The 23749-nt window shown below is 41.3% G+C and overlaps 1 protein-coding gene across 5 annotated transcripts in view; it reads right to left on the bottom strand.

The window, feature by feature from the left end:
- Window positions 1–23749, bottom strand: part of ISL1 (ISL LIM homeobox 1) — a 103899-nt gene that overhangs the window by 62677 nt on the left and 17473 nt on the right. For 3 of the 5 annotated variants that reach the window (XR_014174633.1, XR_014174634.1, XR_014174635.1), the window contains exon 5: window positions 20870–21037. Coding sequence is in view for 2 of the 5 variants with exons in the window: in XM_081944283.1 (XP_081800409.1) it covers window positions 11309–11425; window positions 20870–21037 (285 nt within the window). In the remaining 3 variants the exon portion in view is untranslated. Of the gene's footprint in view, window positions 1–9313; window positions 11426–20869; window positions 21038–23749 lie in introns of those variants that run through there. The other 2 variants (XM_081944283.1, XM_081944284.1) reach the window with 1 other exon arrangement.

The following is a 23749-nucleotide window of genomic DNA, read 5'->3' as shown; positions in this document are numbered from 1 at the left end:
TGAGGGAATGAGCCCATTTGAACAGTCCCGCTGAGAGAAGACAAGCATTTAAACTTTTTATCCGTGGGGATGGTAAAGACGCGCCCTGCTTGAATTCCTTCAGGTTGTTTTCACGTCGTTGAAGATAAACTGGGCCGAGAAATAAACCTCACCTCCACTAAAAAAAAAGGGGGGGGGAGAAGAATTAAAGATCAAATCTAAGCAGAAATCCACTGTGAACCTCGTGATTTCAAGAACACACAATTACTAAGCCGCCATTTGTTTTACTGGAATGTTAAACGGTTGCCTGCGTTTCTACAATACAAGAAACCGCGATTTCTCAGCTACAACTGGATTCACACGACCACACCGAAGAGAAACAGTGTGAATCTGGCGTCCTTTTCCCTATGCGGGCGTCGGATTGCCACCTTACACGCCCCAGGCTAAAACTAAACCCAAAGACGGTCGGCAGAAATGTTCCTATTCGGATGCGAGGTGGTAGCCGGGGACGGTGGGAATTGAAGTCCTGGATCTCGACGGGTAACGGCTGAATCGGAATCCAGCAGAGCGTCTTTTGGGAATCTCCTTAGGGCAGGGGTGTCCAAAGTTGGGAACCTTAAGACTTGTGGACTTCAACTCCAGAATTCCCCAGCCAGCATGGGGAATTCTGGGAGTTGAGGTCCACGAGTCTTAAAAGTTCCCAACTTTGGACATCCCCGCCTTAGGGAGAACAGACTCAGCGGAGGGCCGGCTATTTTTGGAAGGACTTTTTTCGCGTTTAACGCCAGGGTCACCGCGGGGTAGAGCCCTGCGCCAGCGCTCGGACCCGGATAGAAGGGGCCGGAAGACCTCCTACCGATCCCCTCGTCCGCCTCCCCTCGTCCGTCTCACCCACCTCCCTAGTTTCCCCCGCCGCTGGTTGAAGCGAGAGATCTTCCTTCGCCCCACTTTACCCGCGACGCTGCTGAGGCCCGGGGCGGCGTTTGTGGCGCCTGGACTCCTTTTCAGTCGCTCAAGCTCTGTTATCAAGATAACGACGCGAAGGAAAACAAGCCGCGCTGAAGCGGATCTCCTCTCCCAGCGCCCCGCATTCATGCCTCGCCGTCCAGCCTCGCCTCCAGCCCCTCCCACCCGAGCAATTGGCCTGGTCTCTTGGAAAGACTCCCTCCCTCCCCCAATTTCTATTTTGATTAGGCGGGGGTGATGATAAATCCCACACCTCCCCGCCCGGAAAGCAAGGCGACCAGACGAGGCTGTGGATCGATCTCTCTTCCTTGCGTTGGACTTTTCTTCAAACTTCTTTCTTCAAGTCTGAAAAATAGTTCTTCCTTGTTTATGTAAAACAGATACAGATTGTTAGGCATGAGTCTCAGACATCAATAGATTACGGGTTTAAATGCCCTTTTTTTTGGCTTTTGATCCTTTTTGAAAAAAAAAGGGCCGAGGAAAAATCTGCGCACAACCTAGCAGAGTTTGGGAGCTGCCGCGCTGCAGTTTGGATAACTATCCGGCCAAAATGTTGTCATATTGATTTTAATGGAACTACAGACCTGTGAAAATCCCACGCCTTGAAATGAAAACAGAAACAACCTCTTCACTTAGGTCTCTGAAGTTTTTCGGAAGGAAAAAAATAAAATTAATTACAATTAAGATAAAGTAAAATAAAACTGCATGGTAAGGGGGTCCAATATCTTGCAGACATCCAAGGCTGAAATCCGTCGCTATAGTATAGAAATTCTCCATCTATGGAGTACTTGGCGTTCGTGAGAGCCCCCTGCTCGTTTAAATTAAACTTGGATTATTTATCCAATGTATGCCACGATCGAGACACATTAAGAAAAACAACAAAGCAAACAGTTCGCCTACAATTAAAGCAGGCTGAAGTTAGAACGGTAAAACGGAGGTCCTTCAAATCGAGATAAAAAGAAAGCCTGCTGCAATAAAAATCAAATTGGAGGGCTCAGCAGGAGATCTGTCTCCAACCTCTGCTCCTTGCTTACGGATCTTATTGGATTGTGTAGTGTCAGCCTACTTGGTCCATCTAACCCAGATTTCTCCATCCTTTCCCTTCCCCACATCCCAGCTCACCATGACAGGAACTATAATGAGGAATAAGTCACCCAACGCACAAAGCATCCTGATATTGAGCTAACCCCAACCATGTTCCTCCAGAAGTAGACATGCTGCTAGGAAGGAAGGAAGGAAGGAAGGAAGGAAGGAAGGAAGGAAGGAAGGAAGGAAGGAAGGAAGTTATCTTTCATGCCCCACAACCTCACCACACCCCACGCCAAAGATGTTCTGGATTGCAGTGGCAAATCCTCAAATTTCTAACCCCACTACTTTATTTTGAAGGAGAAATACATCTTCAAGAAACCACAATTCTGAATGGATAGAATGGAGCACTGCAGGCTACTTCTGCTGCCAGCCAGCTGCCTGCAATTTTGCGGTTCGAATCTCACCAGGCTCAAGGTTGACTCAGCCTTCCATTCTTCTGAGGTCTGTAAAATGAGGACCCAGATAATTGGGGGCAATATGCTGACTCTCTAAAAACTGCTTAGAGTGAGCTGTAAAGTACTGCGAACCTGTATATAAGTCTAAGTGTTATTGCTATTGTCTCCCTGGGACTGTTTTGCTATCCCTTGCTCTGCTTAGGATGGTCTTAGATACTATGAATCTTGTTGCTATTTTTCAAGATGCTTGTTAATAGCTAATAGCTAAGTTAATAGCGTTTGACCTGATTCAGAGGACACCATGTCTGAAGAAGTTTCCTTAGAGTTACAGTAATTATCAAGCATGACTAATGCTCTAAGCACACTTCTTTGGGAGCAAATGCTGTGGCACCCAATGAAACATTGTCAAGAACAGAGAGGGATTAGTAGCTTTGGTTTCTACTCTCTTTATATTTACATATACATTAAATTCATCTCTACATTGAATTTAAGTACTTTCTGGGGGATTTACTTCCACATAGGTGAACACAGCACTGCAGCTTTAGATAACTAATATCAGCACTGAAGCCATATTTTTAGATGACATTGATATTTGGTGGCTGAAATGCTTGAAACGAAATTTTTTCTAGGAAAAAATTTCACTACAGCGAAACAGCAGCTGATGAATCCAATACACTCACCTGAAACTGAAATGAATATAGTTGCTGTCCAACAACGCATGTAAAGTGGTCCAGCTTTAGAAGGTTACCTTAACCAAAGCCATTTGGGGGGGGGGGCTCCCTTCACTTTTCATTTTTGCCTTTTCCCTTGAATTTTTCATATTATCATTTTTGGATTATCTCACAACCATCTGTGTATTCTGAATACTCTTCATTATTTCATCACATTGTTGTTCTAGAGTTACTTTTCTACAACAACTTCCCTAGAATTCAGCAGAATTATTTTTGAAGATAGAAAACCCACTCTATTTAGCTAAAAAGCAATAAGGGATCAAAGCCTCCCACCAAAAAAAAGCGCCATATAAAAACAAAGGGGAAGGTCCCTTGCTGTTTATTCTCCCACCCTAGCATTTCAGGACAATATAGTGATAATAACAAAATAAGAATGTTTTCAGAGTGAAGTCAAGCTAAATGTAGTTTTGGTAGCTATAATTTGGAAACCCCCGCCTTGCTGTTGCTTTCTCCCAGATGAGTTTTCAATTTCTTCATCTGTCCTATAAGCTAGGGAATTCCAAATGATATTTCATTGAATTATTAAGCAGGACTAACCCCCCCCCCCATATCAGGTATGTACTTAAGAGATTCCAAGAGTTAATCTGACACAACCCCTGATCTTCCAACTCAATTTCCCAATCAGGTAATCTAATGCTCCTTCTCTGGAAGGTAGAATAATATTCCTTCATCAAATCCTCAACATTTAGCAACTACCTAAACAAGAAAAGGGGAAAGCAATCCCTCCAATAAATCAACAAAAGAAGAACAGACAGAAAAAGTGGCCCTCCCTGGTCCACCAGATCAAAATGTGCTTCACCTTACAGAGCAGACATCTAGCACCAGGCCTAAGAGGTTGATCACATGTCTAAATAAAAAGCATTAGCTAGCATCACACCCATTCAAAATCAATCCTACACACACACAAGGGGGGGGGGAACCTCTTGAAAAACCCAAGTTTTTACTGCTTCGTTTTTAAAGGAAGCCACACTGTTGGGCCAGGGAGGAATGGGAGAATCAAAAGGCCATGCAATATTTATTGCAACAGAACCCAACACTGAAGCAAAAGCCCAGGGGCACAATGACATTAGTACAGCAACCTAGCTTGGAGCTACTTGCTGCAGAACTAAGTCACTCAAAAGAACCTGGAGTTCTGGAAGGTCACAGCAGGCAGCCAAAGGTCCCCCGTGTCAGATAGATTCTCTGGGAACATGGTGGTTCGTTGGGATGCTCATGAGATAATAGTTTGCTTGGTGCTTTACCTGCAAGAAAATCTTTCTTGTAGGTTTGTTTCAGAGCTGTGCTAGAAGGATGCTTGAGGCATTTCTTTTTTTCTTTGAGAGAACCCCCTGCACGTTCCATATTCAGAAGTCTGCCAGGAAAATGTTCAAGGTTCACACAAGACACTTTTATGATCTTTGGATTAAGTCATTGAGCTGCACAATATCTTGAATCGTAAACTAATCAACTGGCCTCAGGTATCTACGGACTAAGTATACAGGAAAGCCTTAACCATGATTAAAGCCAGTTAAGTTTTCCAAGCTCTATTTGACCTGGGTAAGCACCTTTTCTAAATGCAATGAGTCACAGTCCCTTTTACACCTAGAGGGCATATCTCCTCCCTTACAGGTGAAGTCTACAGTCAATAATATCCAAGACAAAGAGGTCAATCCCAGCTCCAGAAATTGGTGGAGCTGGAACAATTAGGACAAATAATCTCTGGAGAAATGATCAAATTGGACAGGTTACAACTTTGAGATGTTAGAACAAGGTGGTTGGTTCAATGCCAGAGAAAATAGTTAAAAACAACTAAGGTGAATTATACATTTTGCTAGATAGCCCTGTTTGATTTCCAAGGGAAAACCATCATTTCTCCCATATAAAACCAAACCCCAAATAATTAAAATCTGGGTGTTTTCCACTTGAAAGGTTATGATCCTGCTACAAGCTTAACCAGTTACTCAATTATCTCAAGTTGTTGGCATTACTTTCTGGCATAACAGCGCATGCATGTCTATATGTAAATATCTGTGTTTGGAGTTCACCTGTGTGAATCCAGACATATATGTACAAAACTCTTCTCCCCTCCAGAACAACAGATGTGTTATGCATTGAGCTCTTGCTAAGTTTTGTTTTTGACTGTCTAAGAAATATTGTGTTAGCTCTCCGAAGCATCCCTACTTCAAGCCAAGACCTCCGGGCAGCCAAGTTATCACCATTTGCACTCCAACGTTTACATCCGTTTATCAATTCTCCCTTTACAACCATCACTCTGTTAGATCTGCTCAAGCCCCTCCGATCCCAACCCGGCCATCCCCACCGATGAAACGCTGCATAGCCGATCGTTCAAGTAGATCTCTATGGAAGGCACAAGATCCTCTCAAAAGGAAGTCATTTGCTCTGCTCTACTGCGATGCTAAGAATAGCCCTCCGTTGGAAGTTTAGGGGGCTGACTCGAGAGGACCAAATCCTTAGTTTGCAGCTCAGCTCAACTTTCTCACGTGAATGCCATTTGCCAGGTTTACTCAGGAGGAGAGAGAAATCGAAGGCGAACGCGCGGTTCTTGCGCCCCTGCCTAAAAAGGAGTTTTATACGGGTCAATAAGACTCGCAGGAAAGTGGCCCTAGGATGCGCCAATAGAACTGCAGCCTTCAAAAGCTCGGGGTCCGGAGCCACGCTGTCAATCAAGCTGGCAGGTAAAGAAGCAAAGAAAGAAACCTGCTTATCTGAGCCGGTATGTATAAAATATGAATAAAAAATATTTGGATAGCCCCGTTGCAATCATCTGTCTGAAAACTCTGAGTAATTGGCCATCTAGAAAGTATCTATCAGTGCTATACGCAATAAAATGAACGTGTGTGTTGTTGTTTTTTTTACACAGAAAAGAATCGACTTGTGAACACAAATCACATACGATTTCTAGTCCATGGAAACGAGAAGGCAGAGAGACTGGACTGAGGAACGACTTCATCATCATTAAAAAAAACACATCTATTTAGAGGAAAATTCGATAGACCATACCTACATCTCGCTGTCTTCAACCAGCTGTGCTGAGCTGGTAAGACGCAAACCCCCTTAAGAGTCTCAAATGGAATAAGAGCCCTAGTCTTCCGTAGGATTTCCTTCAGCCTGGGCACCCACCGGACTGCAATTCTCACCGTGCAAAGTCGCAGGTCAGAAGCGGAGTTCAACCCCTCTCTCTCCCTAAGCAGAACATTGTGTACATCACGCGCCATCAAGTTGAACACAGCACCAACTTCTCCCTTTTTTTTTTCCAAAAGCGCTTTTCAAACGCGAAGGCTTTTATTCCCCGGGTTTGTTTGGTGGGTTTTTTTTTTTTTTTTGGTTTTTTTTTTTTGCTCCTTATGCCCCAACGCTCCCCCGTGTGAAAAAGCGCTCTGAACACCCCCAGGGGTGGTTAGGCCGTTTCCACTTACGCTGCTGAGATAAATGCTCGCACATAGACGGACCCCCCCCTCCAAAATCTGTAGCGCCCCGCCGATCCGGAGGCTACTGACCAGCAATATTCCGAACATACTTCGGAAATGCCAATTTCAAACACTCCGGCGAGCTAAGCCAGTTCTTTTGGGACGCTCTCCAAAGAGTCATGTCAGGCCGAAGAAAGGCAGCTGAGATACCTGCAAGGCCGAGGAAGGACAGCTAAGATACATCTGCAAAAAGCAAACAATTTCCGCTGACAAAGCCCACCGCGAGAGTCCAAAGCTCTTCCATTGCAGCTAGGCACAAGTGGGGAATCTCCGAGGTAAAAGGGAGGCGGGGGCGCCGACGCTTGACGAGACACTTTCAACTTGGTGGTCGGGTCCACACGATTCGCCTAACCGAATCCAGTTGAAAACCCGGCGGCCGCATTCTCATAACACGCTCGGCTGGTTTTAATCTGGCATGTATGAGAAGAACCCAACTCCCAATTTAGCTCGGTTCGGTGGCTTGTGCTGTTAGTTGCCCTGCCCATGGGGTTTTTATGACAAAGATACCGGAGTGGGTTGCCATTTCCTTCTCCAGTGGGTCACGTTTTGTCAGAGCCCTTTGCTATGACCTGTGCGTTTTGGGTAACCCCGCGCGGCATAGCCCATAGGTTCATTGAGCTACGCAATATATATCTTTTTATTTTTATTATATTTTTTAAAAAAATTAAAGATCTATCGGTTCTTCCAATTTCTCTCTTTTTTTTTTCCAAATTTCCTTCTGATGCTCGTTACTATCAAACTGGTTCCCCGTCGTGTTGCTTTTCAGATAGATTTTCAGATATATTGGGCCACCGGTCCAATTGCTCTCAGCCCATTTGACCGCTGAGATTTTAAACCACGCACGTCTGAAAAGCACCTGGTAGGAAAATGTTGCTGTAAAAAAAAAAAAACAACCCCTTCTGTTCCGAGAGTTAGAGCAAAAGACGGGACACTATCCTTACTCTCAGACCAATCTCAGTAGGGTACGTACGTAGGTGCTGCCTGTTTAGCCGCGTTCTCACAACGCGTTTTACCCGGTGGCCGAAATAAGCTCATTTTCTGCGTTCGCTCAATACAGGAAACAACAACAACAAAAGGAAACGGCAACGATTCCAACAAAACCCGAAACAAGCCAACAGACCGCTCCCGCCATATACGCGTCTCAACTTCTTCGGGAGGCTCGGCCAGCCCAAATGCCGAAATCGCCTACTCTCTGAGGGTGCAGCCGGCGTCCCAAATTCACCTTCGCTTCTTGCAAGATGGGAAGTGAAAAGGATTTTCAATCAAGCGGAGGGGGTGGGGGTGGGGGGGGAGAGACGATTTACACCCAGGGTTGTGAACTAAGCCAAAAAAAATCAGGGCAATCTCAGGTACTCCCTACTCCCTACTCAGGTACTCCCTACTTTGAGTCCCCCAGGCTGCAATTTCAAGCGTAGCTTCTATCCAGAAGCAAATCTAGAAAGGTCCACAGGATTGACGGATGCCCAGAGCGCGCGTGCATGATTGCAACCTAAACCACGATTTTAACAGGGGTCGGACGCGAAGGGGAACACACACAGAGACCAGAAACTCTGCCCCCCCACCCCCACCCCGCTTATCGCCTGCTGAATTTTCACCACTGAGCTCAGCCTGTGTCCCACTCCTCCCCCCCCGCTCCAACCTAAAGAGAGGGGGGGGAGGAAGCCGAAAAAACAACAAACAAACAAGGATCTTCGGAGTCCTCTCCAGCCAGAATCCCCCTGCAGCATTTCCAATTCTGTTGACAACAGACAGTGACAAATAACACTCATTGTTTAGCTGCTGAACAAAAGCCACCTCCACCCACCCACACGCACAGACCTTTCTGGGGGGTGGGGTAGAGAGAAAGAGAGGCAGGCAGACAGAGAAATCACGTAAACAAAAAAAATAATGAACCGATAGTCCACGATATTTCTTAAGATGCAAATATATTTTAAAAACTCTACATTTTCCTTCAGTTTGGGGTAGGGGAGGTGGAGGGAAGGGAGGTACATTCTCAGGTTCACATTTTCCTTGGGGGGAGAAGAAAGGGCCACTTCCCACGACCCGACCCGGCACCAAACCGGATTTATTGAGTTGTAAACAAACATGAGTTTGTCCCCTTCAATGCTTTCCTTTTCAGTTTTAAGTCTTCACGTAGTTTGCGGGATAGTCCCCTTTTTTTGAAATTGTTGCTATGGATCTAAATTGGTACAAGGTGGCAGGAAAATAGCTAACCGTATTTAGTCCGAAATACTTTTCCAGGACCACAATTGTTAAAGGGAAAAGGAGAAGCTTCTTGTATTTTTAAAAAAATTCTGGTCTAGAAATTTATAACCTAGCTCTTGATGCACTTCATAAAATATTAAACAGAATTTCTTTCAAGCTTAGAATGTAATATTTTGTATTCAGTATTTAGCAGCTAACTCCAGTGCATTCCTATATAAATATAGAATAGTAACTTACACACACACACACACACACACATATATACACATATACATATACATATACATATACATATACATATACATATACATATACATATATATATGTTGCATTTGTGCTGATAAATAAATAAAGGGAGACTAGTATAGATCTATTTCAAGCTATTTAGCTCTCATCAGCTAGCCATACCTTTACTGGGAAAATATATATATACATATATATACATATACATATACATATACATATACATATATGAGGGTACTTTGGTAATTCTTAATTAGTTTATTGTTTCTCTATACCAAATATGTACAGAGTGAAATACTTCTTTCCTGAAGTTATCATTCTACATATGACACATTTATTTCACAGAATTCTTAGGAAGAGAGAACTCAAAAACAAAAAAACCCAAACCATTAGGAAGTTTTTAATGCCCCACAAACCTGACATAAACATTCAAAGACAGAGAGGGGTGACAAAATAACTCTCCCCACCCTTCATACTTTCTTTGGGTGAGATCCACCAATAGTTTCTCCTGCATAAATGATGTCCCACCTTTATTATGTTAGCATTTTTTTTTAACCAGGTATTGTGGAGAAGAACTATCTCTCATGAATCTCACCCTTTTAAAAAAAATCAAACAAAACAATCAACACAAATCAGGACAATAAAAAAGTGGCAAGTCTTTGGATAATAAATAATAAATTACTTTATATATATATTTTGCAATGCAAGAGCAAACAAACAACGAAGTTTAAGAAAGGGAGGAGGTGAGGAGAGAGAGAGAGAAAGAGAGAAAATAGAGACAGAGGCAAAAAAAACTCTGTTCTTTATTTCCAGCAAAGAAAATAGGAAGAAGAAGAAAATATTTTTAAAAAATAACAAAATGAAGAACTATACACATCTTTGGGGAAAAGGAGGGGGAATGTTATTGAACAGTCAGAAACAATACCCCAACATACTTTTTTTTAATAGCCAAAGAGAGGTATACCTTGTTGCAAGGGAAGTTTTTGACTGGATTTTAAGAAATAAAACAAACATTCTTTTTAAAAGAAATCACTTGGAGAGAGAGAAAAGAGCATCTCACCAAAAATTCGCCCCCCAAGCAGGTGAAAAAAAATAATAAAAGGAAGGGGAAAGAAGAAAAAGCTACAGTACATGCTAGGGAAAACCCCAAAAGTTGGAATAAGTCTGAGGAAAGAAAGAGAAGGAAGGAAAGAAGGAAGGAAGGAAGGAAGGAAGGAAGGAAGGAAGGAAGGAAGGAAGGAAGAAAGAAAGAAGGAAGAGGAGAGAAGGGAAGAAAGAAAGAGAAGAAAGAAAGAAAGAGAAGAAAGAAAAAAAGAAAGGAAAGAAAAGGGAAGAGAAAGAAAGAAAGAAAGAAAGAAAGAAAGAAAGAAAGAAAGAAAGAAAGAAAGAAAGAAAGAAAGAAAGAAAGAAAGAAAGAAAGAAAGAAAGAAAGACCGAGCTCCACAGCTTCATAATGGCTCATTCTGTCGTAAGGGGGGAGGGGAGAAGCTACAGATGGTCCCTTCTTAATCTTGGAATATGCAACCTACCAGGACTCCTTCTGGTTTCTTTTTAAACATTAGTTTAATTTGGCAAAGAAAAAGCCAGTATAGAAAGAGCACCGTTCATGTTAGGACAGTTACTAATAATAGATTGATTCTTTCTTTTTCTTTCTTTCTTTTTCTTTCTTTCTTTTTCTTTCTTTCTCTTTCTTTCTTTCTTTCTTTCTTTTCTTTTCTTTTCTTTTTTTTCCATTTATTTATTTATTTACTCATTTATTCAATCCTCCAGAATGTGCAGTCACTGAAATATGCCAATTGGGGCAAAAATAGGAGATCCTCGTGGATAAAAAATCCTCTCTGTTTCTCAAAACATCTTTTTCTGGTTCTCCTTGATCCGCCTATGATTCTTTTGCGTGGATATACGGTCGTCGTCATCATCATCATCCTGTGAACAACGTTTTCATTTGTTCTCGGAGTATTATTAGATCCCATGATTGTCTTCACAGTGTTGCTACCTTATCATTGCAAAACAAACAAACAAAAAAAAAACTGAACAAGACTCCCCAAGACAGTTCACCGAGTTTTCTTTGCTTTAGGTTCATGAACAAAGTTGTCTTAAATACTTTTTGATTTTTCCTTCCTTCCTTCCTTTTTCTACATTTTTGTCTTGAGTCCCCAAACGTGACAGCTTTCCCACTCTCTCCAGCAGGGGGCGAAAGGTTTCAAGGCCCACAACAGCGCAAGGAAGTTCCTCATGCCTCAATTGGACTGGCTACCATGCTGTTAGGTGTATCCGGGAGTTGGGAGGACATTGATGCTACCTCACTTCCAGTGGAATTGGAACCTGGGCCTCCTTCTGAAAAATTAACCTGCCAAACATGTTTAAAGAGAGAGAGAAAGAAAGAAAGTTTACAACGAAGAAAAGGAAAAGGATTGGATCCAGATTTAGTTGTACTGGAGATCACTTATAACTAGTTTCCAAAGATGTCATGGATTTATGACAAGTGTAAGAAAACTTAGATCAAATCCAAGGTCTTTGTTTCTCTGGCTTTCAAAACATCATTGGTTGTGTTTCTTCAGGGCAAATTCTTACTTAGAGGTATCCACATTACATAAATGTTACCCAAAGGTAAGGGTTCCCCTCATATCTGCTAGTTGTTCCCGACTCTAGGGGGCAGTGCTCATCTCTGTTTCAAAGCCAGCGCTGTCGAAAGAGTCTCTGTGGTCCTGTGGCCAGCATGACTAAATGCCGAAGGTGCATGGAATTCTACTTCCCTCCCACCAAAGGTGGTCCTTATTTTTCAATTTGCATTTTTACATGCTTCTGAACTGCTAGGTTGGCAGAAGCTGGGACAAATAACAGGGAACTCACACCGTTACACGGTGCTAGGGATTCAAACCGCTGAACTGCTGACCTTTCTGATTGACAAGCTCAGCGTCTTAGCCACTGAGCCATGATGTCCCGGTTACCCAAAAGAGTCATGTAAAAATGCACCCATGCTAAACTACTCATCCCATGTGAACGTCTTATTGTTTTGTGTTTGGCTTCTTTTTACATGCGAGTTACTACATTTTTCTCCCCAACCAAAATCTCAGCATAAGAAGAGAAAAACAAGGGATCTCTGAATTAAACCCCTTTTATTTATTTATCTACTTGTTGACATAATTAAACTGTTGTTTTTTTGTTTGTTTATTTGTTGCTCTTCATTCCACAAAGTTACCCGGAGTTAATCATGAACTATGCCAGTAGGTTTGGGAACACATTCCAAATGGAAAATTGAGAACATAAGGTAAAAATCGGGAGTTATGACTAGAATAAAGAGGAATGGAAAGGCAACATGAAGCAATTCCCATACAGTAAAGGCCACTAAATTTGATATGTAATATTTTCCAAACAACCTTGGATTTCACCAAATATTGAACGGTCGAGATATTAATCCGCGTGCTAGTTCTAGTATTGCTCTCTAGAATTGTAGGGAGTGATGAAAGGAACATGACTCCAAAACAGAATTCTCCAAAGTGGTCAGTATTGACACCCAAGGGTTGATGGGACTAGCCAAGAGGCAGTTGTTTATGTTACTCGCAGTACTGTAAAAGTACAATGTATTCAATTATTTTCATATAATAAAGGTTGGGGCCCAATGAAGAATCTGAAACTTCGGGAAAAAAGTTCATGAACTGAAGAGTTTGGTGATCCCTACTCTAAAGAAAAGATAAAGATAAAGGTTCCCCTCACACATATGTGCTAGTCGTTCCCGACTCTAGGGGGTGTGCTCATCTCTGTTTCAAAGCCGAAGAGCCAGCGCTGTCTGAAGATGTCTCCATGGTCACGTGGCCGGCATGACTAAACCCCGAAGGTGCACAGAACACTGTTCCCTTCCCACCAAAGGTGGTCCCTATTTTTCTACTTTCATTTTTACATGCTGTCAAACTGCTAAGCTGGCAGAAGCTGGGACAAGTAACGGGAGCTCACTCCATTACGTGGTGCTAGGGATTCGAACCATCGAACTACCATCTTAGCCACTGAGCCATTGCCTCCGTTGTATACACCCCAGAAATAGCATTGATTGATAAGTTAACAAATTGCACTAAATCCGAAGGAAGTGGTGTCAAACCTGCATTTTCACAGCGATATCACATGACATATCACAACTTTCCCCCCCTTTGCTAAACCAGCAGTGGGCATGGCAGGTGCATAATGCATATATATATTGAATAGTTTACTCTAAATAAGTTTTGGAACCAGTGCTAAAATTAATGCAATTCTCCTAGAGCTCAATCAATTATTTCCTCTCACTCCCCCAGAAATTTATATATATATCAAACTACATGTTATGTTTGGGTATCTGCAGATCAACAAATATGGATTAAGGCAGTATTTTAAAAAGACAAAATCCATGTTAGATTACTGAGAACAACATTCAAAGTAATGCCATGCTATAATTTTCTGAAAATGTCCTTCTGCTGAAAAAGAGCTTTATCTTTTCTGGTCTTATTTTCTATCTCATTTTCAAGCTACTCTAAAATTTTAAAAGGTGGTGTTTTGAGCAACTTTATGCTTACAAAGCAAACTGCTCCTATTATGTCTTTGTTATAGAACTCTTTCTTACTCTGGTTTCTTCCTGTTATCTCCTCTCTCCAACTTCCTATCTGGAAAAAAAAAGCCCAATTCGATATTCTGGGATATTTAACTGATGTTTAACCAACCAGGGGAGCTGCATTACACTGGAGAGATTACCACACAATGAAAGACAGGAGGTTTACACAAGTTCCTGTGCTAATTCCTCACTAAGGGGAATACAGTATGCACAAGATGCTTCCTAGCTGTGAGTAAGAAATTCTCATCCAGAAGTGAACTGTTGTGGCCCACTTGTGGCCAGAGAAACTGGCAGCAGATTTGGACAGTGAGGAGATTGGGGAGGAACATGGGCCAGTTCTGAAGTCTGGGGAAGGCTCTGATGAGGGCTCTGTATCGGAGGCAGAGAGGGGGCCAGAGCCGTATGCCAGCTATCAGCTGCCTTCAGAGTCAGATATCAGTGAGGCTGATGTCAGTGTGTGCATGCACAGAGTTGCCAGACAAAGAACAGGGGTTGACTTGAGAGTAAGGCCACAGGTGGATGATGACTGGCCCCTCCCAGAGGAAATAAAAGAGGAGCAAAAGGGGAGTGGAGTTTTCAGGAGACAATTACTTCACTTAATTGGTTCATGACTCTCTGACACTCCTTGCCAAGATTTGCAGATATGGGCCTAATCTCCAAGCTAGATAAGGTCTGTGACTGTAAATCCTCCCTTGAAAGACTTTGCTGAATATGAATGAGCAGAATTCACAGTAAATTAATAAAAAGATTTTTTGTCAAGACAAGTAGTCTGCTTCATGCTTTTGGGATGCCTGGGTCAGAACATGTACTAACCCATCTCACAGAACTATTACGGATATGTTTCAGGGGGAAGAAAAATATTTTCCCCACCACTTTTCCCCACCACTTTTCCCCACCACCAGAAAAGAATGAGCAGAAATGTATCTCTTTTTAAAGTAGAAAGATTTTAAAACTGCAGTGCTAGAATTAGACTACACGAAAAGAGCTTATTTCTGTATGTAGAACCATCCTTTCTGAAGGGACACTGGTCCCATTTATGGAGTGCTGTACAGTTTTGGAAAGTTAGTCAATGATTCTCAGGATCCTTCTGGATCACTAAAATCAGAATTGGCCATCTGCAAAATGTATTTTTTTTTTGTTATTCCTTCCAATATCAAGCAAAATGAACTGCTGGATAAAATGCATTGGGATTTGAAATGAAAATTGAAATTCTACTCAGGTATTCCTCAACTTACGACCACAACTGAACCAGTGGTGGGATTCAAAATGTTTTACTACCGGCTCTGTGGGCGTGGCTTTGTGGGCGTGGCAGGGGAAGAATATTGCAAAATTCCCATTCCCTCCCCATCCCACTAACCTGCTTTTCAGCTCCATTCTCCTATTCAGGCCAGCAAAAGAAGATCAGCTGGGAGGCAGCAGGGGCAGGGCCAGCCTATTTGCCGATTCTCCGAACTACTCCAAATTTCCACTACCTGTTCTCCAGAACCTGTCAGAACTGGCTGAATACCACCTCTGATTAATGAACCCAAAATTTCTGTTGCTAAGTGAAACATTTGCTAAGTGAGCTTTGCCCCATTTTACAACTTCCGTTACCATAGTTGTTAAGTGAACCACTGCTGTTGGTAAGTTAGTAACATGGTTGTTAAGTGAAACTGGTGTCCCCATTGACTTTGCTTATGAGAAGGTCACATTGACTCCAGGACACTGCAACCGTCATAAATATGAGCCAGTTGCCAAGCATCTGAATTTTGATCACATAATCACAGGGATGCTGTAACAGTTGTAAGTGCGAAAAACAGTCATAAGTCACTTTTTAGCGATGTTGTAACTTTGAACAGTTACTAAATGAACTGTTGTAAGTCAAGGACCACATGTATAAAGTTAGCCCAAATAAAATTTATATAAAGTTAGCACAAATAAACTTTATCAGCTCTGGTTAAATCGGTAAGCCATAGGACTTTGGAATAAATGGACAATGCATTACAGCCTGAACTGCTGACACCACACTATTTCAAAAGTCCTGGGTATAAGCAATACATCCAACATGACTGTATCCGTGGATTAAATTATTTTATATTAATTTATAAAGAATTGCACATTATTTTAGTTGGGTTGTAATGTATTACAATCCTACACAGCAGTCATAAGTGTATTACCCAAATAAATCCTGCTGAACAAAATGGCATTTAATTCTGCCTAACACCACTCTCCTAGATCCACAATAGAGCCCCTGGAAGATAAAAAATATTCTGCTACTCTTCTTCCATGTGATGAAAAATAAATGTTGCTCCCTATTCCCCCAAGGGACACAAAATATTAGTACAATTCTGATTGGTGGAGTGCTTACATTTTACATTTTCCTTAGTTATGAGATGACGGGAGAATTTGATGTCATGCGTGAATGGCTTGCCCTTCATTTGGCAAACTTTTCTCTGATTGTCTGCAGCCTCCCTGGCTTCCGAAACATCAATTAAATCCCAGATGAAAACATTATGAAGAAACTCATCCCACAATGATTTTTTCTGATCAGAAAACCTGGATCGCCAAAGAAGTTGTAGAGAGATGTGGATATTTGTAATAGATCACCAACTATCTATGGTGGGTACATTAGAGCAAGTGTAAAGCCTCACAGATAGAAATCCTAAAGTTCCTGGGTATGAAATAGAAAACCAGGAGTCTTTTTTGAAAAGGGGAAAAATAATATTCAAAAACTAAAAGTCAGATACCAGTTAGATTGAAGGAAAATGTTCTACTTAAAAAATCTATTTCTGAAACAGAAAATTTGAGGGATGCCTTCTTTTGCTGCAGACCAAAATTAGGTAAGTCATCAGAATTCAGAATGGGAATATGGGATATAACTTCACCATGTGGTCTAAAACCTCATTTATCCTTATCACATCAACGGAGATGGAGATTGAGATAGAGATAGATAGAGATAAAGAGAGAGAGAGAAGAAAGAAAGAAAGAAAGAAAGAAAGAAAGAAAGAAAGAAAGAAAGAAAGAAAGAAAGAAAGAAAGAAAGAAAGAAGGGAGGAAAATAGGAAGGGAGGAAAAAAGAAAGAAAGAAAAAAGGAAGGAAGGAAGGAACAAAAATAGGAGGAAGGAAGGAAGGAAGAAACAAACAAACAAACAAACAAACTGTACGGGATGAAATCAAAAGTCTTTGTAAACTATCGATATGTATCCAGAGATGCCCAAGGCCTTGCTTTCACACAGTAACTGAGGCTACTTTAAGTGAGTTCCATTATGAACCATTCAAATTAAAAACCATAACTAAGGTGTCAAACTTCAAAAGATTATTTCCTGAAAGACATATCACAGATTCTTCTGTGGCATCACAAAGGATTCTGGAATCACACCTAGGTATATTGTTGCATCAAGAAGCTGCTTTGTTTAACACAACATCAATATAGAATATTAAGATGTTTCTTCCTTGGGCTCAATTGTCAGCAAAAGCAAAAGGTTAGAAAAGTGTTTCTCAACCTGAACAACTTTTAAGATGTGTAGATCACAACACCCGGAATTCCCTAGCCAGGATTCTGACTGGTGAATTCTGGGAGTGGAAGTCCACCCATCATAAACTTGTCAAGTTTGAAAACCATCTAGTTAAACTCTCTTTTGACAAATTGCATAAAAACACAAATTTCCTGTACCGGATCTTCATTATGAATCATTCCATATGGATTTTTCTCCCACACAAGTCTTTTCCCCTATTTTTGTCATACTGATATATTTTTTCACATTGTATTATATCATGAAATCTTCTACTGTGTTTTGAGTCTCATTTCCTCCCATAAAATTCTATCAGTCTCTTTTATCTTTAAAAGAAGCATTGAAATGTCAGTATAATCCCATCTAAGTACACACACAGTCTTGGAAATAAAATATAAAGATTAAAACTTTCCTCCCAGTAAAGAGGGTAGGAAGTCTATTCCATGCTAGTAACTAGTATGGGCCTTTTCAGAATGTATTGTAGACTTTTTCATTTGTAGGGGTGCCCTTTACGTTTTACTTCTTTTAAAAGTATATTCTGTATATTTCTCTCCGTGCATTTCTTTGGAAGTCAGTTTGTCAAATTTAAAGAGGTCTTTTCATGCCCATATTTGGCAGTTTTGCAATATAAACAATGTCAAAATAATTCTATAAAATTATTTTTATTATTATTCTTGAAACAAACCATTCGCTATCTCATTAAAAGAAGCCTGGAATAAGAAGATATATTCCTAAAACAAAAACTTTGATGTTTCCTTTGAATTTGGTAACACTACCCCAACCCAATCTCACATGTTCTACGATTCCGACTATGAATTTCAATTACTTAAATAAAACATATCTTCTTATGTTTAAGATCTGGACAGGAAATTGAATTACAGCTAAACTTCTGTCCTTAAATCACTTACTTAGACATAAGTATTGCAGAAAAGATCATCCCATATGAACTACCAAATGATTAAGTGTTAAGAAAGGAAGCTAAGAATAGAACACATTGATAAATTCCTATTGGCTTTTTTGTGAAAATTGGTCCATTAATATTATGTTAATATAACATGTACCAATATTATATGTTTTACATGTACCAAATGTAAATATGTTTCTTTTCCTTTCCTTTTTTAAAAAGGAAATGGATGTAGTGGCAATGAAAAGTAAGATATAGATCACTTAACAAAGCAGTCCTACAAAACCTATCTGGGAGTGAGTCCCATTGAAGAAAACAGGGCTTACTTCTGAATAGGAATGTATACGATTGCACTATACTGATACATAAAAGAAAGACATAGTCACTTGAAAAAACTGTGCATTTGAACTAATTGTTACACTGGCTAATATGACAATATATAGAAAGTAATCCCTATGACTATTTGGGATAAATAAAAGGACTTAAGTTGTATAAAAAACACAGCAATGAACATGGGTGGAGTTTTTAAAAATAAAACTAAAACTTCTACCATCAAAACAATGGGAAGGGAAGAAGATATAATCTCAAAATGTATATTTAAAATTTGTTCTATATTCTACACACAGAGTCTAGACCCATGATGGTGAAGCTATGGCACACGTGCCAGAGGTGGCATGCAGAGCCCACTCTGTCTTTGGGGCACGTGTGCCGTTTCCAGATGCTCTTCTTGTTTCTGGAGTGCACATGCACAGCTGGTCTTCGCAGATGCTAGACTGCTGGAAAATGGCCTGAAAACACTTCCAAAACAGCCGAAAAAACAGGCCTTTTCCGGGTCATTTTCAGACAAAAAAACAGCCTGAGAAAAGGCCTAAAAATGACCTGGAAAACAGCCTGGAAAATGCCCAAAAACCAGGCATGTGCACACCGGATAGCTGGTTTTCACGTTTTTGCCACTGCGGCACATGCGCATGCACGCAGTTTCCGTTTTGGGCACTTGGTGCCGAAATGGTTCGCCATCACCAGCCTAGACCTTATCAACTTATATTCCATTATTAATGTCGTATTTCACCAGAGTACTCACTTGGTAGGTTCAAAAAAACCTTGGCAACAATTCAGCAATGTCCATACAAATGCCCATAATCTTAAGCCGTTTAAGATCTGAGGCAAAAACACTGACAGGTTGAAGCGTTTTACCAGGAAATCTTTGTTGGAGTTGGTTATAGGAAATGCAGGTTCAATTCTTGGCCATAAAGACCTGTGGGGGGATGGGAGAGGTATTCCTGTATCACTTGTGCTGAACATACTTGGCCAGTCCATCTCCCACCCCACCTTTGGGCCCTCTCAATGTACAGTACAGAATGAAATTTCCCAGATTTTCAATTCATAATGGAGGTTGACTTCTGGGGATGTATCTTATGTTCACACAGAAGCACCAGACTGGAAAAGGTTCTAAAAATGGAGTTTAGGTAGGAAGATGGGTTTTGGTTTTTTTTAATGGGAAGTTGTATATGAAAGCATTACAGCAATAGCATTTAGATTTATAAACCACTTCACAGAGCTTTACAGGCCTCTCTAAGGGGTTTACACAGACAGCATCTTTCCCCCAACAATCTGGGTCCTCATTTTATCTATCTCAGAAGGATGGAAGGCTGAGTCAACCTTGAATCTGTTGAGAATCGAACTGCCAAACTGCTGGCAGCCGGTGATCAGCAGAAGTAGCCTGCAGTACTGCACTCTAACCACTGTGCCACTGGGGCTTTACTTTAATAAATAATAACAATTTATTAAATCATAAGATGAGAAAAGGCTATAAAGCAGTACAAAGCTAGGTTTCTTAAATACCAAAGACATTAATAAAGTAAAAGTATTCTAATTACATCCAGGATGGGCCCTAAGTCTTACGAGGTAGTTTTAATGTTAGAAAAAGTATGGTGATTTTTTCAAAATAACAACAGCGATTGCCAAATGCCTTTTAACTGCTCAGCCTTATTGATCAATTAGATCAAATTTTCAGCTAGGGGGATCAGGCTTTCCTTCAAGCCACCCAAGGATCCCATCCCTTATGGACATAAATACCTTCTAATTTTGAATGGGGGCAAGAGGTATATTTAATTTGTTAGAATTGTAGCAGGCTTTATCTTAAGAGCTTCTTGCAATGTTGGAGGGGCAGTGAAGGAAGAAAGTCGAGGTGAAAAGTTTCTTCTGTGATATTGTCCGCTATCTATCATTTCTAAAAAAGTTCATTGGCAAGAATATTTTCAAAATTAATAGAAACGGCCTTCTGTCCCAATTCATTTAAAAAAAAACAGGCAATAACCATGACCCAAGTATCAATAACCAACAATAACAAAACACATACTCTGTTATTTCAATAGCACAACCAGATCCTAGATTTCTGGGCCTCTTGGCTTTGCTGTGATATAGTGATATAGTGTCAAATGGCTAATAAGACACTCCTAACTGGAGGCACCCTACTCTGTGTATATCTCCATGTCCTTCATCCCGAGGAACCTTCCCCACCTGGGTGCCCTTCCACATGGATTGGAATCCATCTGCCAGGATGCCTAGCAGCAGCAGGAACGAATCCAGTCAGGTTGGCAAAGGCAGAACATGGAGATGAAGATAGCAAAGCGCCTGCTCCTTGCTACAGAAAAGGGGAAGCACAGGGGAATTGGTATCCAGGGCTTGAAGACGTGGCAGCCGGGAGGATGGGGGAGAGGGTTAAACAAGGATACCAAAGTGTTTCAAAGGAATGAGCACCAGGACTCGCTTTTGTATACACAGTGGGCCATTCATGGCTGCAGGGAATTGACACTTACGAGTTGCTGAAAAGCCGGTTGATCTATGTCACTCTGCAAGGCGAAATCGCTGAGGACTTTCCAGGGCGGCTGGTAACTCTGCACCTCCACCGGGTTCACCTGCAGGCCACCGTCATGTCTCTCTGGACTGGCTGCCACCATGGGGGTGCCCGTCATCCCCTGGATGTTCTGCAAACAAGGCAGCACAGGCAATGAGCAGCCATACTAAAGGCACCCTAGATGCCTGGTGCATCCACACACGCAAAAAGTTACCAGCTGTGCTTGGCTTTAATGCATGCCCTCCCCCGGTCCTCTAGGTTTCTCTACCTTCCATAGCACCTGGAACAGGTTGTTGTTGTTGTTAGTTGCGAAGTCGTGTCCAACCCATCACGACCCCTTGCACAATGTTCCTCCAGGCCTTCCTGTCCTCTACCATCCTCTGGAGTCTATTTAAGCCCACGCCGACTGCTTCGGTGACTCCATGCAGCCACCTCATTCTCTGTCGTCCCCTTCTTCTTTTACCCTCAATCTTTCATAGCATTCGGCTCTTCTCCAGTGAGTCCTTCCTTCTCATTAGGTGGCCAAAGTATTTTGAGTTTCATCTTCAGGATCTGGCCTCCTAAAGAGCAGTCAGGGTTGATCTCCTCTAGGAGATCAACTAACAAGAGGGCTTCCTATTTTATCCCCTTAATGAAAGTAGTACTATTTAGGGACAGGCCCATTTCTAACCAGAAGCAACCCCAAAGAGCACATGCACATAAGCAAAACTCCCAATCCACATCATTTTCCAGTTGCATTTAGTATCAGAAGGGTCCTCTCTAGATGTGCAATCTATGTTGCCCGTTCTATATATCCCCAACGTTCTTCAAACATGTGGCATCCCCCTTTCTCAACCAATCCAGAGAAAGCTATTCTTCTCAGAGATCTGTAGAACAATGAGTCAACTAGGGGAAGAAAATGTCACCACAAAGTTGAAGAGAAGAGAATTCTTTATTGGCCAAGTGTGATTGGACACCCAAGGAATTTGTCTTTGGTGCATATGCTCTCGGTGTACAAAAAGAAAAACAAAGAAGATTGTTCTAGTGCCAGAAAGGCGGAGAGAAATCCTTGTCTATATTTTCAGAGAATCCTAAACCAGTTCCCCATTTAAAACATTAATTATTGGAGCAGGGTCCTTTCATTTAAAAATACAGGTGAGAGCAAATGCACTCAGGCATTATAGTGAGAGAGCCATGACAATCAAATGACAGCAAAAAAAAAAATCAGGAGTTTGATAGCACCTTTTCCAACTAAGTGATTTTATTAAAAGGCATAATTACAAAAGTATATACCATTTAATAAAACTGGCTAGTCATAAGAGGAGCTACAAGATTCCTCTTGATTTTGAACACAGAAACGAGAGCTGTTGTAATCACATTCTAGGATACACTTTTGCCTGAGAGTAAGTTCCACTGTTCTTAGTGAGGCTTACTTTTGAGTAAATTATTAGTAAGGAAGGCTTTACAGCCACCATGCATTGAAAAGGCAGTAAGATTCAGTGGAAACATAACAGCCACTCCAGATTCTGAAAATCAGTGTTTGTTGTTTTCCTTTCAGCTTCCATTTTTTCTTTGTTTGTTTGAGGGGGGGCAGAGGGAGGGAGAAGACCAAGGCTGAACAATGGTGAATCTTCCATCTATACTACTCAAACACACTTGCTATCCCTTACCCACACACACTATTTTCTTTGACACCCTCTTTCCATCTCCCTTCCACTTTCTTTTGCTGTCTCTACTTACCCTATTTCCCCCAAAATAAGACCTCCCCAGATAATAAGCCCAATCAGGCTTTTGAGTGCACATGCTAAAATAATCACTCCTCTCCAAAATAATCCTTCCCCAAAAATATTGCAACACAGCAGCAGCCATGAGGTGACCACGCCCACCACCTCCTGCACCTCAAAAATAATAAGACCTCCCCGACAATAATGCCAAGCACTTATTTTGGGTGTCAAAAGAAAATAAGACCCTGTCTTATTTTCAGGGTAACACAGTAGCTAGTTCAATCAGAAGGAAGCATAAGGTAGCTATACCACAATATTGACTTGTTCACTTTTGAGACTTCCTTTTGAATGGATGTGTCTTAATACTCTTCTTCACTAGGAAACTTGGTTTCATTAGTGGGGGGTACATTAGAGCTACCAATTTCGGCCTCCAAACATCCATATGGAAACAACATTCTCTAACTCTTTGCTCCCATCTTATGATCCTCTGGATATGTGCTGTCAAGGCATGTTAGCTGTTAGCCCTTGGTTACATTCATATGTAGAGTCAAAACAAAAAACAAAGCCATAAACATTAAAATTTCACAATCATGCAGGAACTATTCAGCTACTGCCAATCCAGCATATGCGTAAGATCTCAACTTGTGACGTGAATGATAAACCGGATCTATAAATAAAGTGGGAGTAAAAGAGTGAATAAGCAAAGTGCAAGCCTTTCTTAACTGCTTGGGGACTGGAGAGGGAGGGGAAGTGCAAAAGAGTAGGAAAAGACTTCAAGGTTTACTCTAGAACAGGGATGTCCAACATGGCAACTTTTAAGACTTGTGGACTTTAATTCCCAGAATTCCCCAGCCCACCATGGGAATTGGAAGACTACAAGTCTTAAAATTGCCAAAGTTGGACACCCCTTGATTGATTATGGAAATTAAGTCTGAACGTGCTTGGAATCACCACAATTCTCTCTTCCCTACTCACACATTGATTCTGGATGAAATCCATGGGATAGCTTGAGTTTAGTCTTAATTCCTAAGCATTTTGAACACACAAATAAATGGCATTCTTCTTAAGGCCACCCTAAGAGGGAAAGAGACTGACTTTTTAGTTTCTCTCCTGCCTTTATTACTATTAACCCTTGACCA

Source organism: Natrix helvetica, assembly GCF_964273705.1.
Source record: "Natrix helvetica genome assembly, chromosome: 2".
In the NCBI taxonomy this organism is placed as follows: Eukaryota; Metazoa; Chordata; class Lepidosauria; order Squamata; family Natricidae; genus Natrix; species Natrix helvetica.
This window is presented reverse-complemented; position numbering and strand designations above follow the sequence as displayed.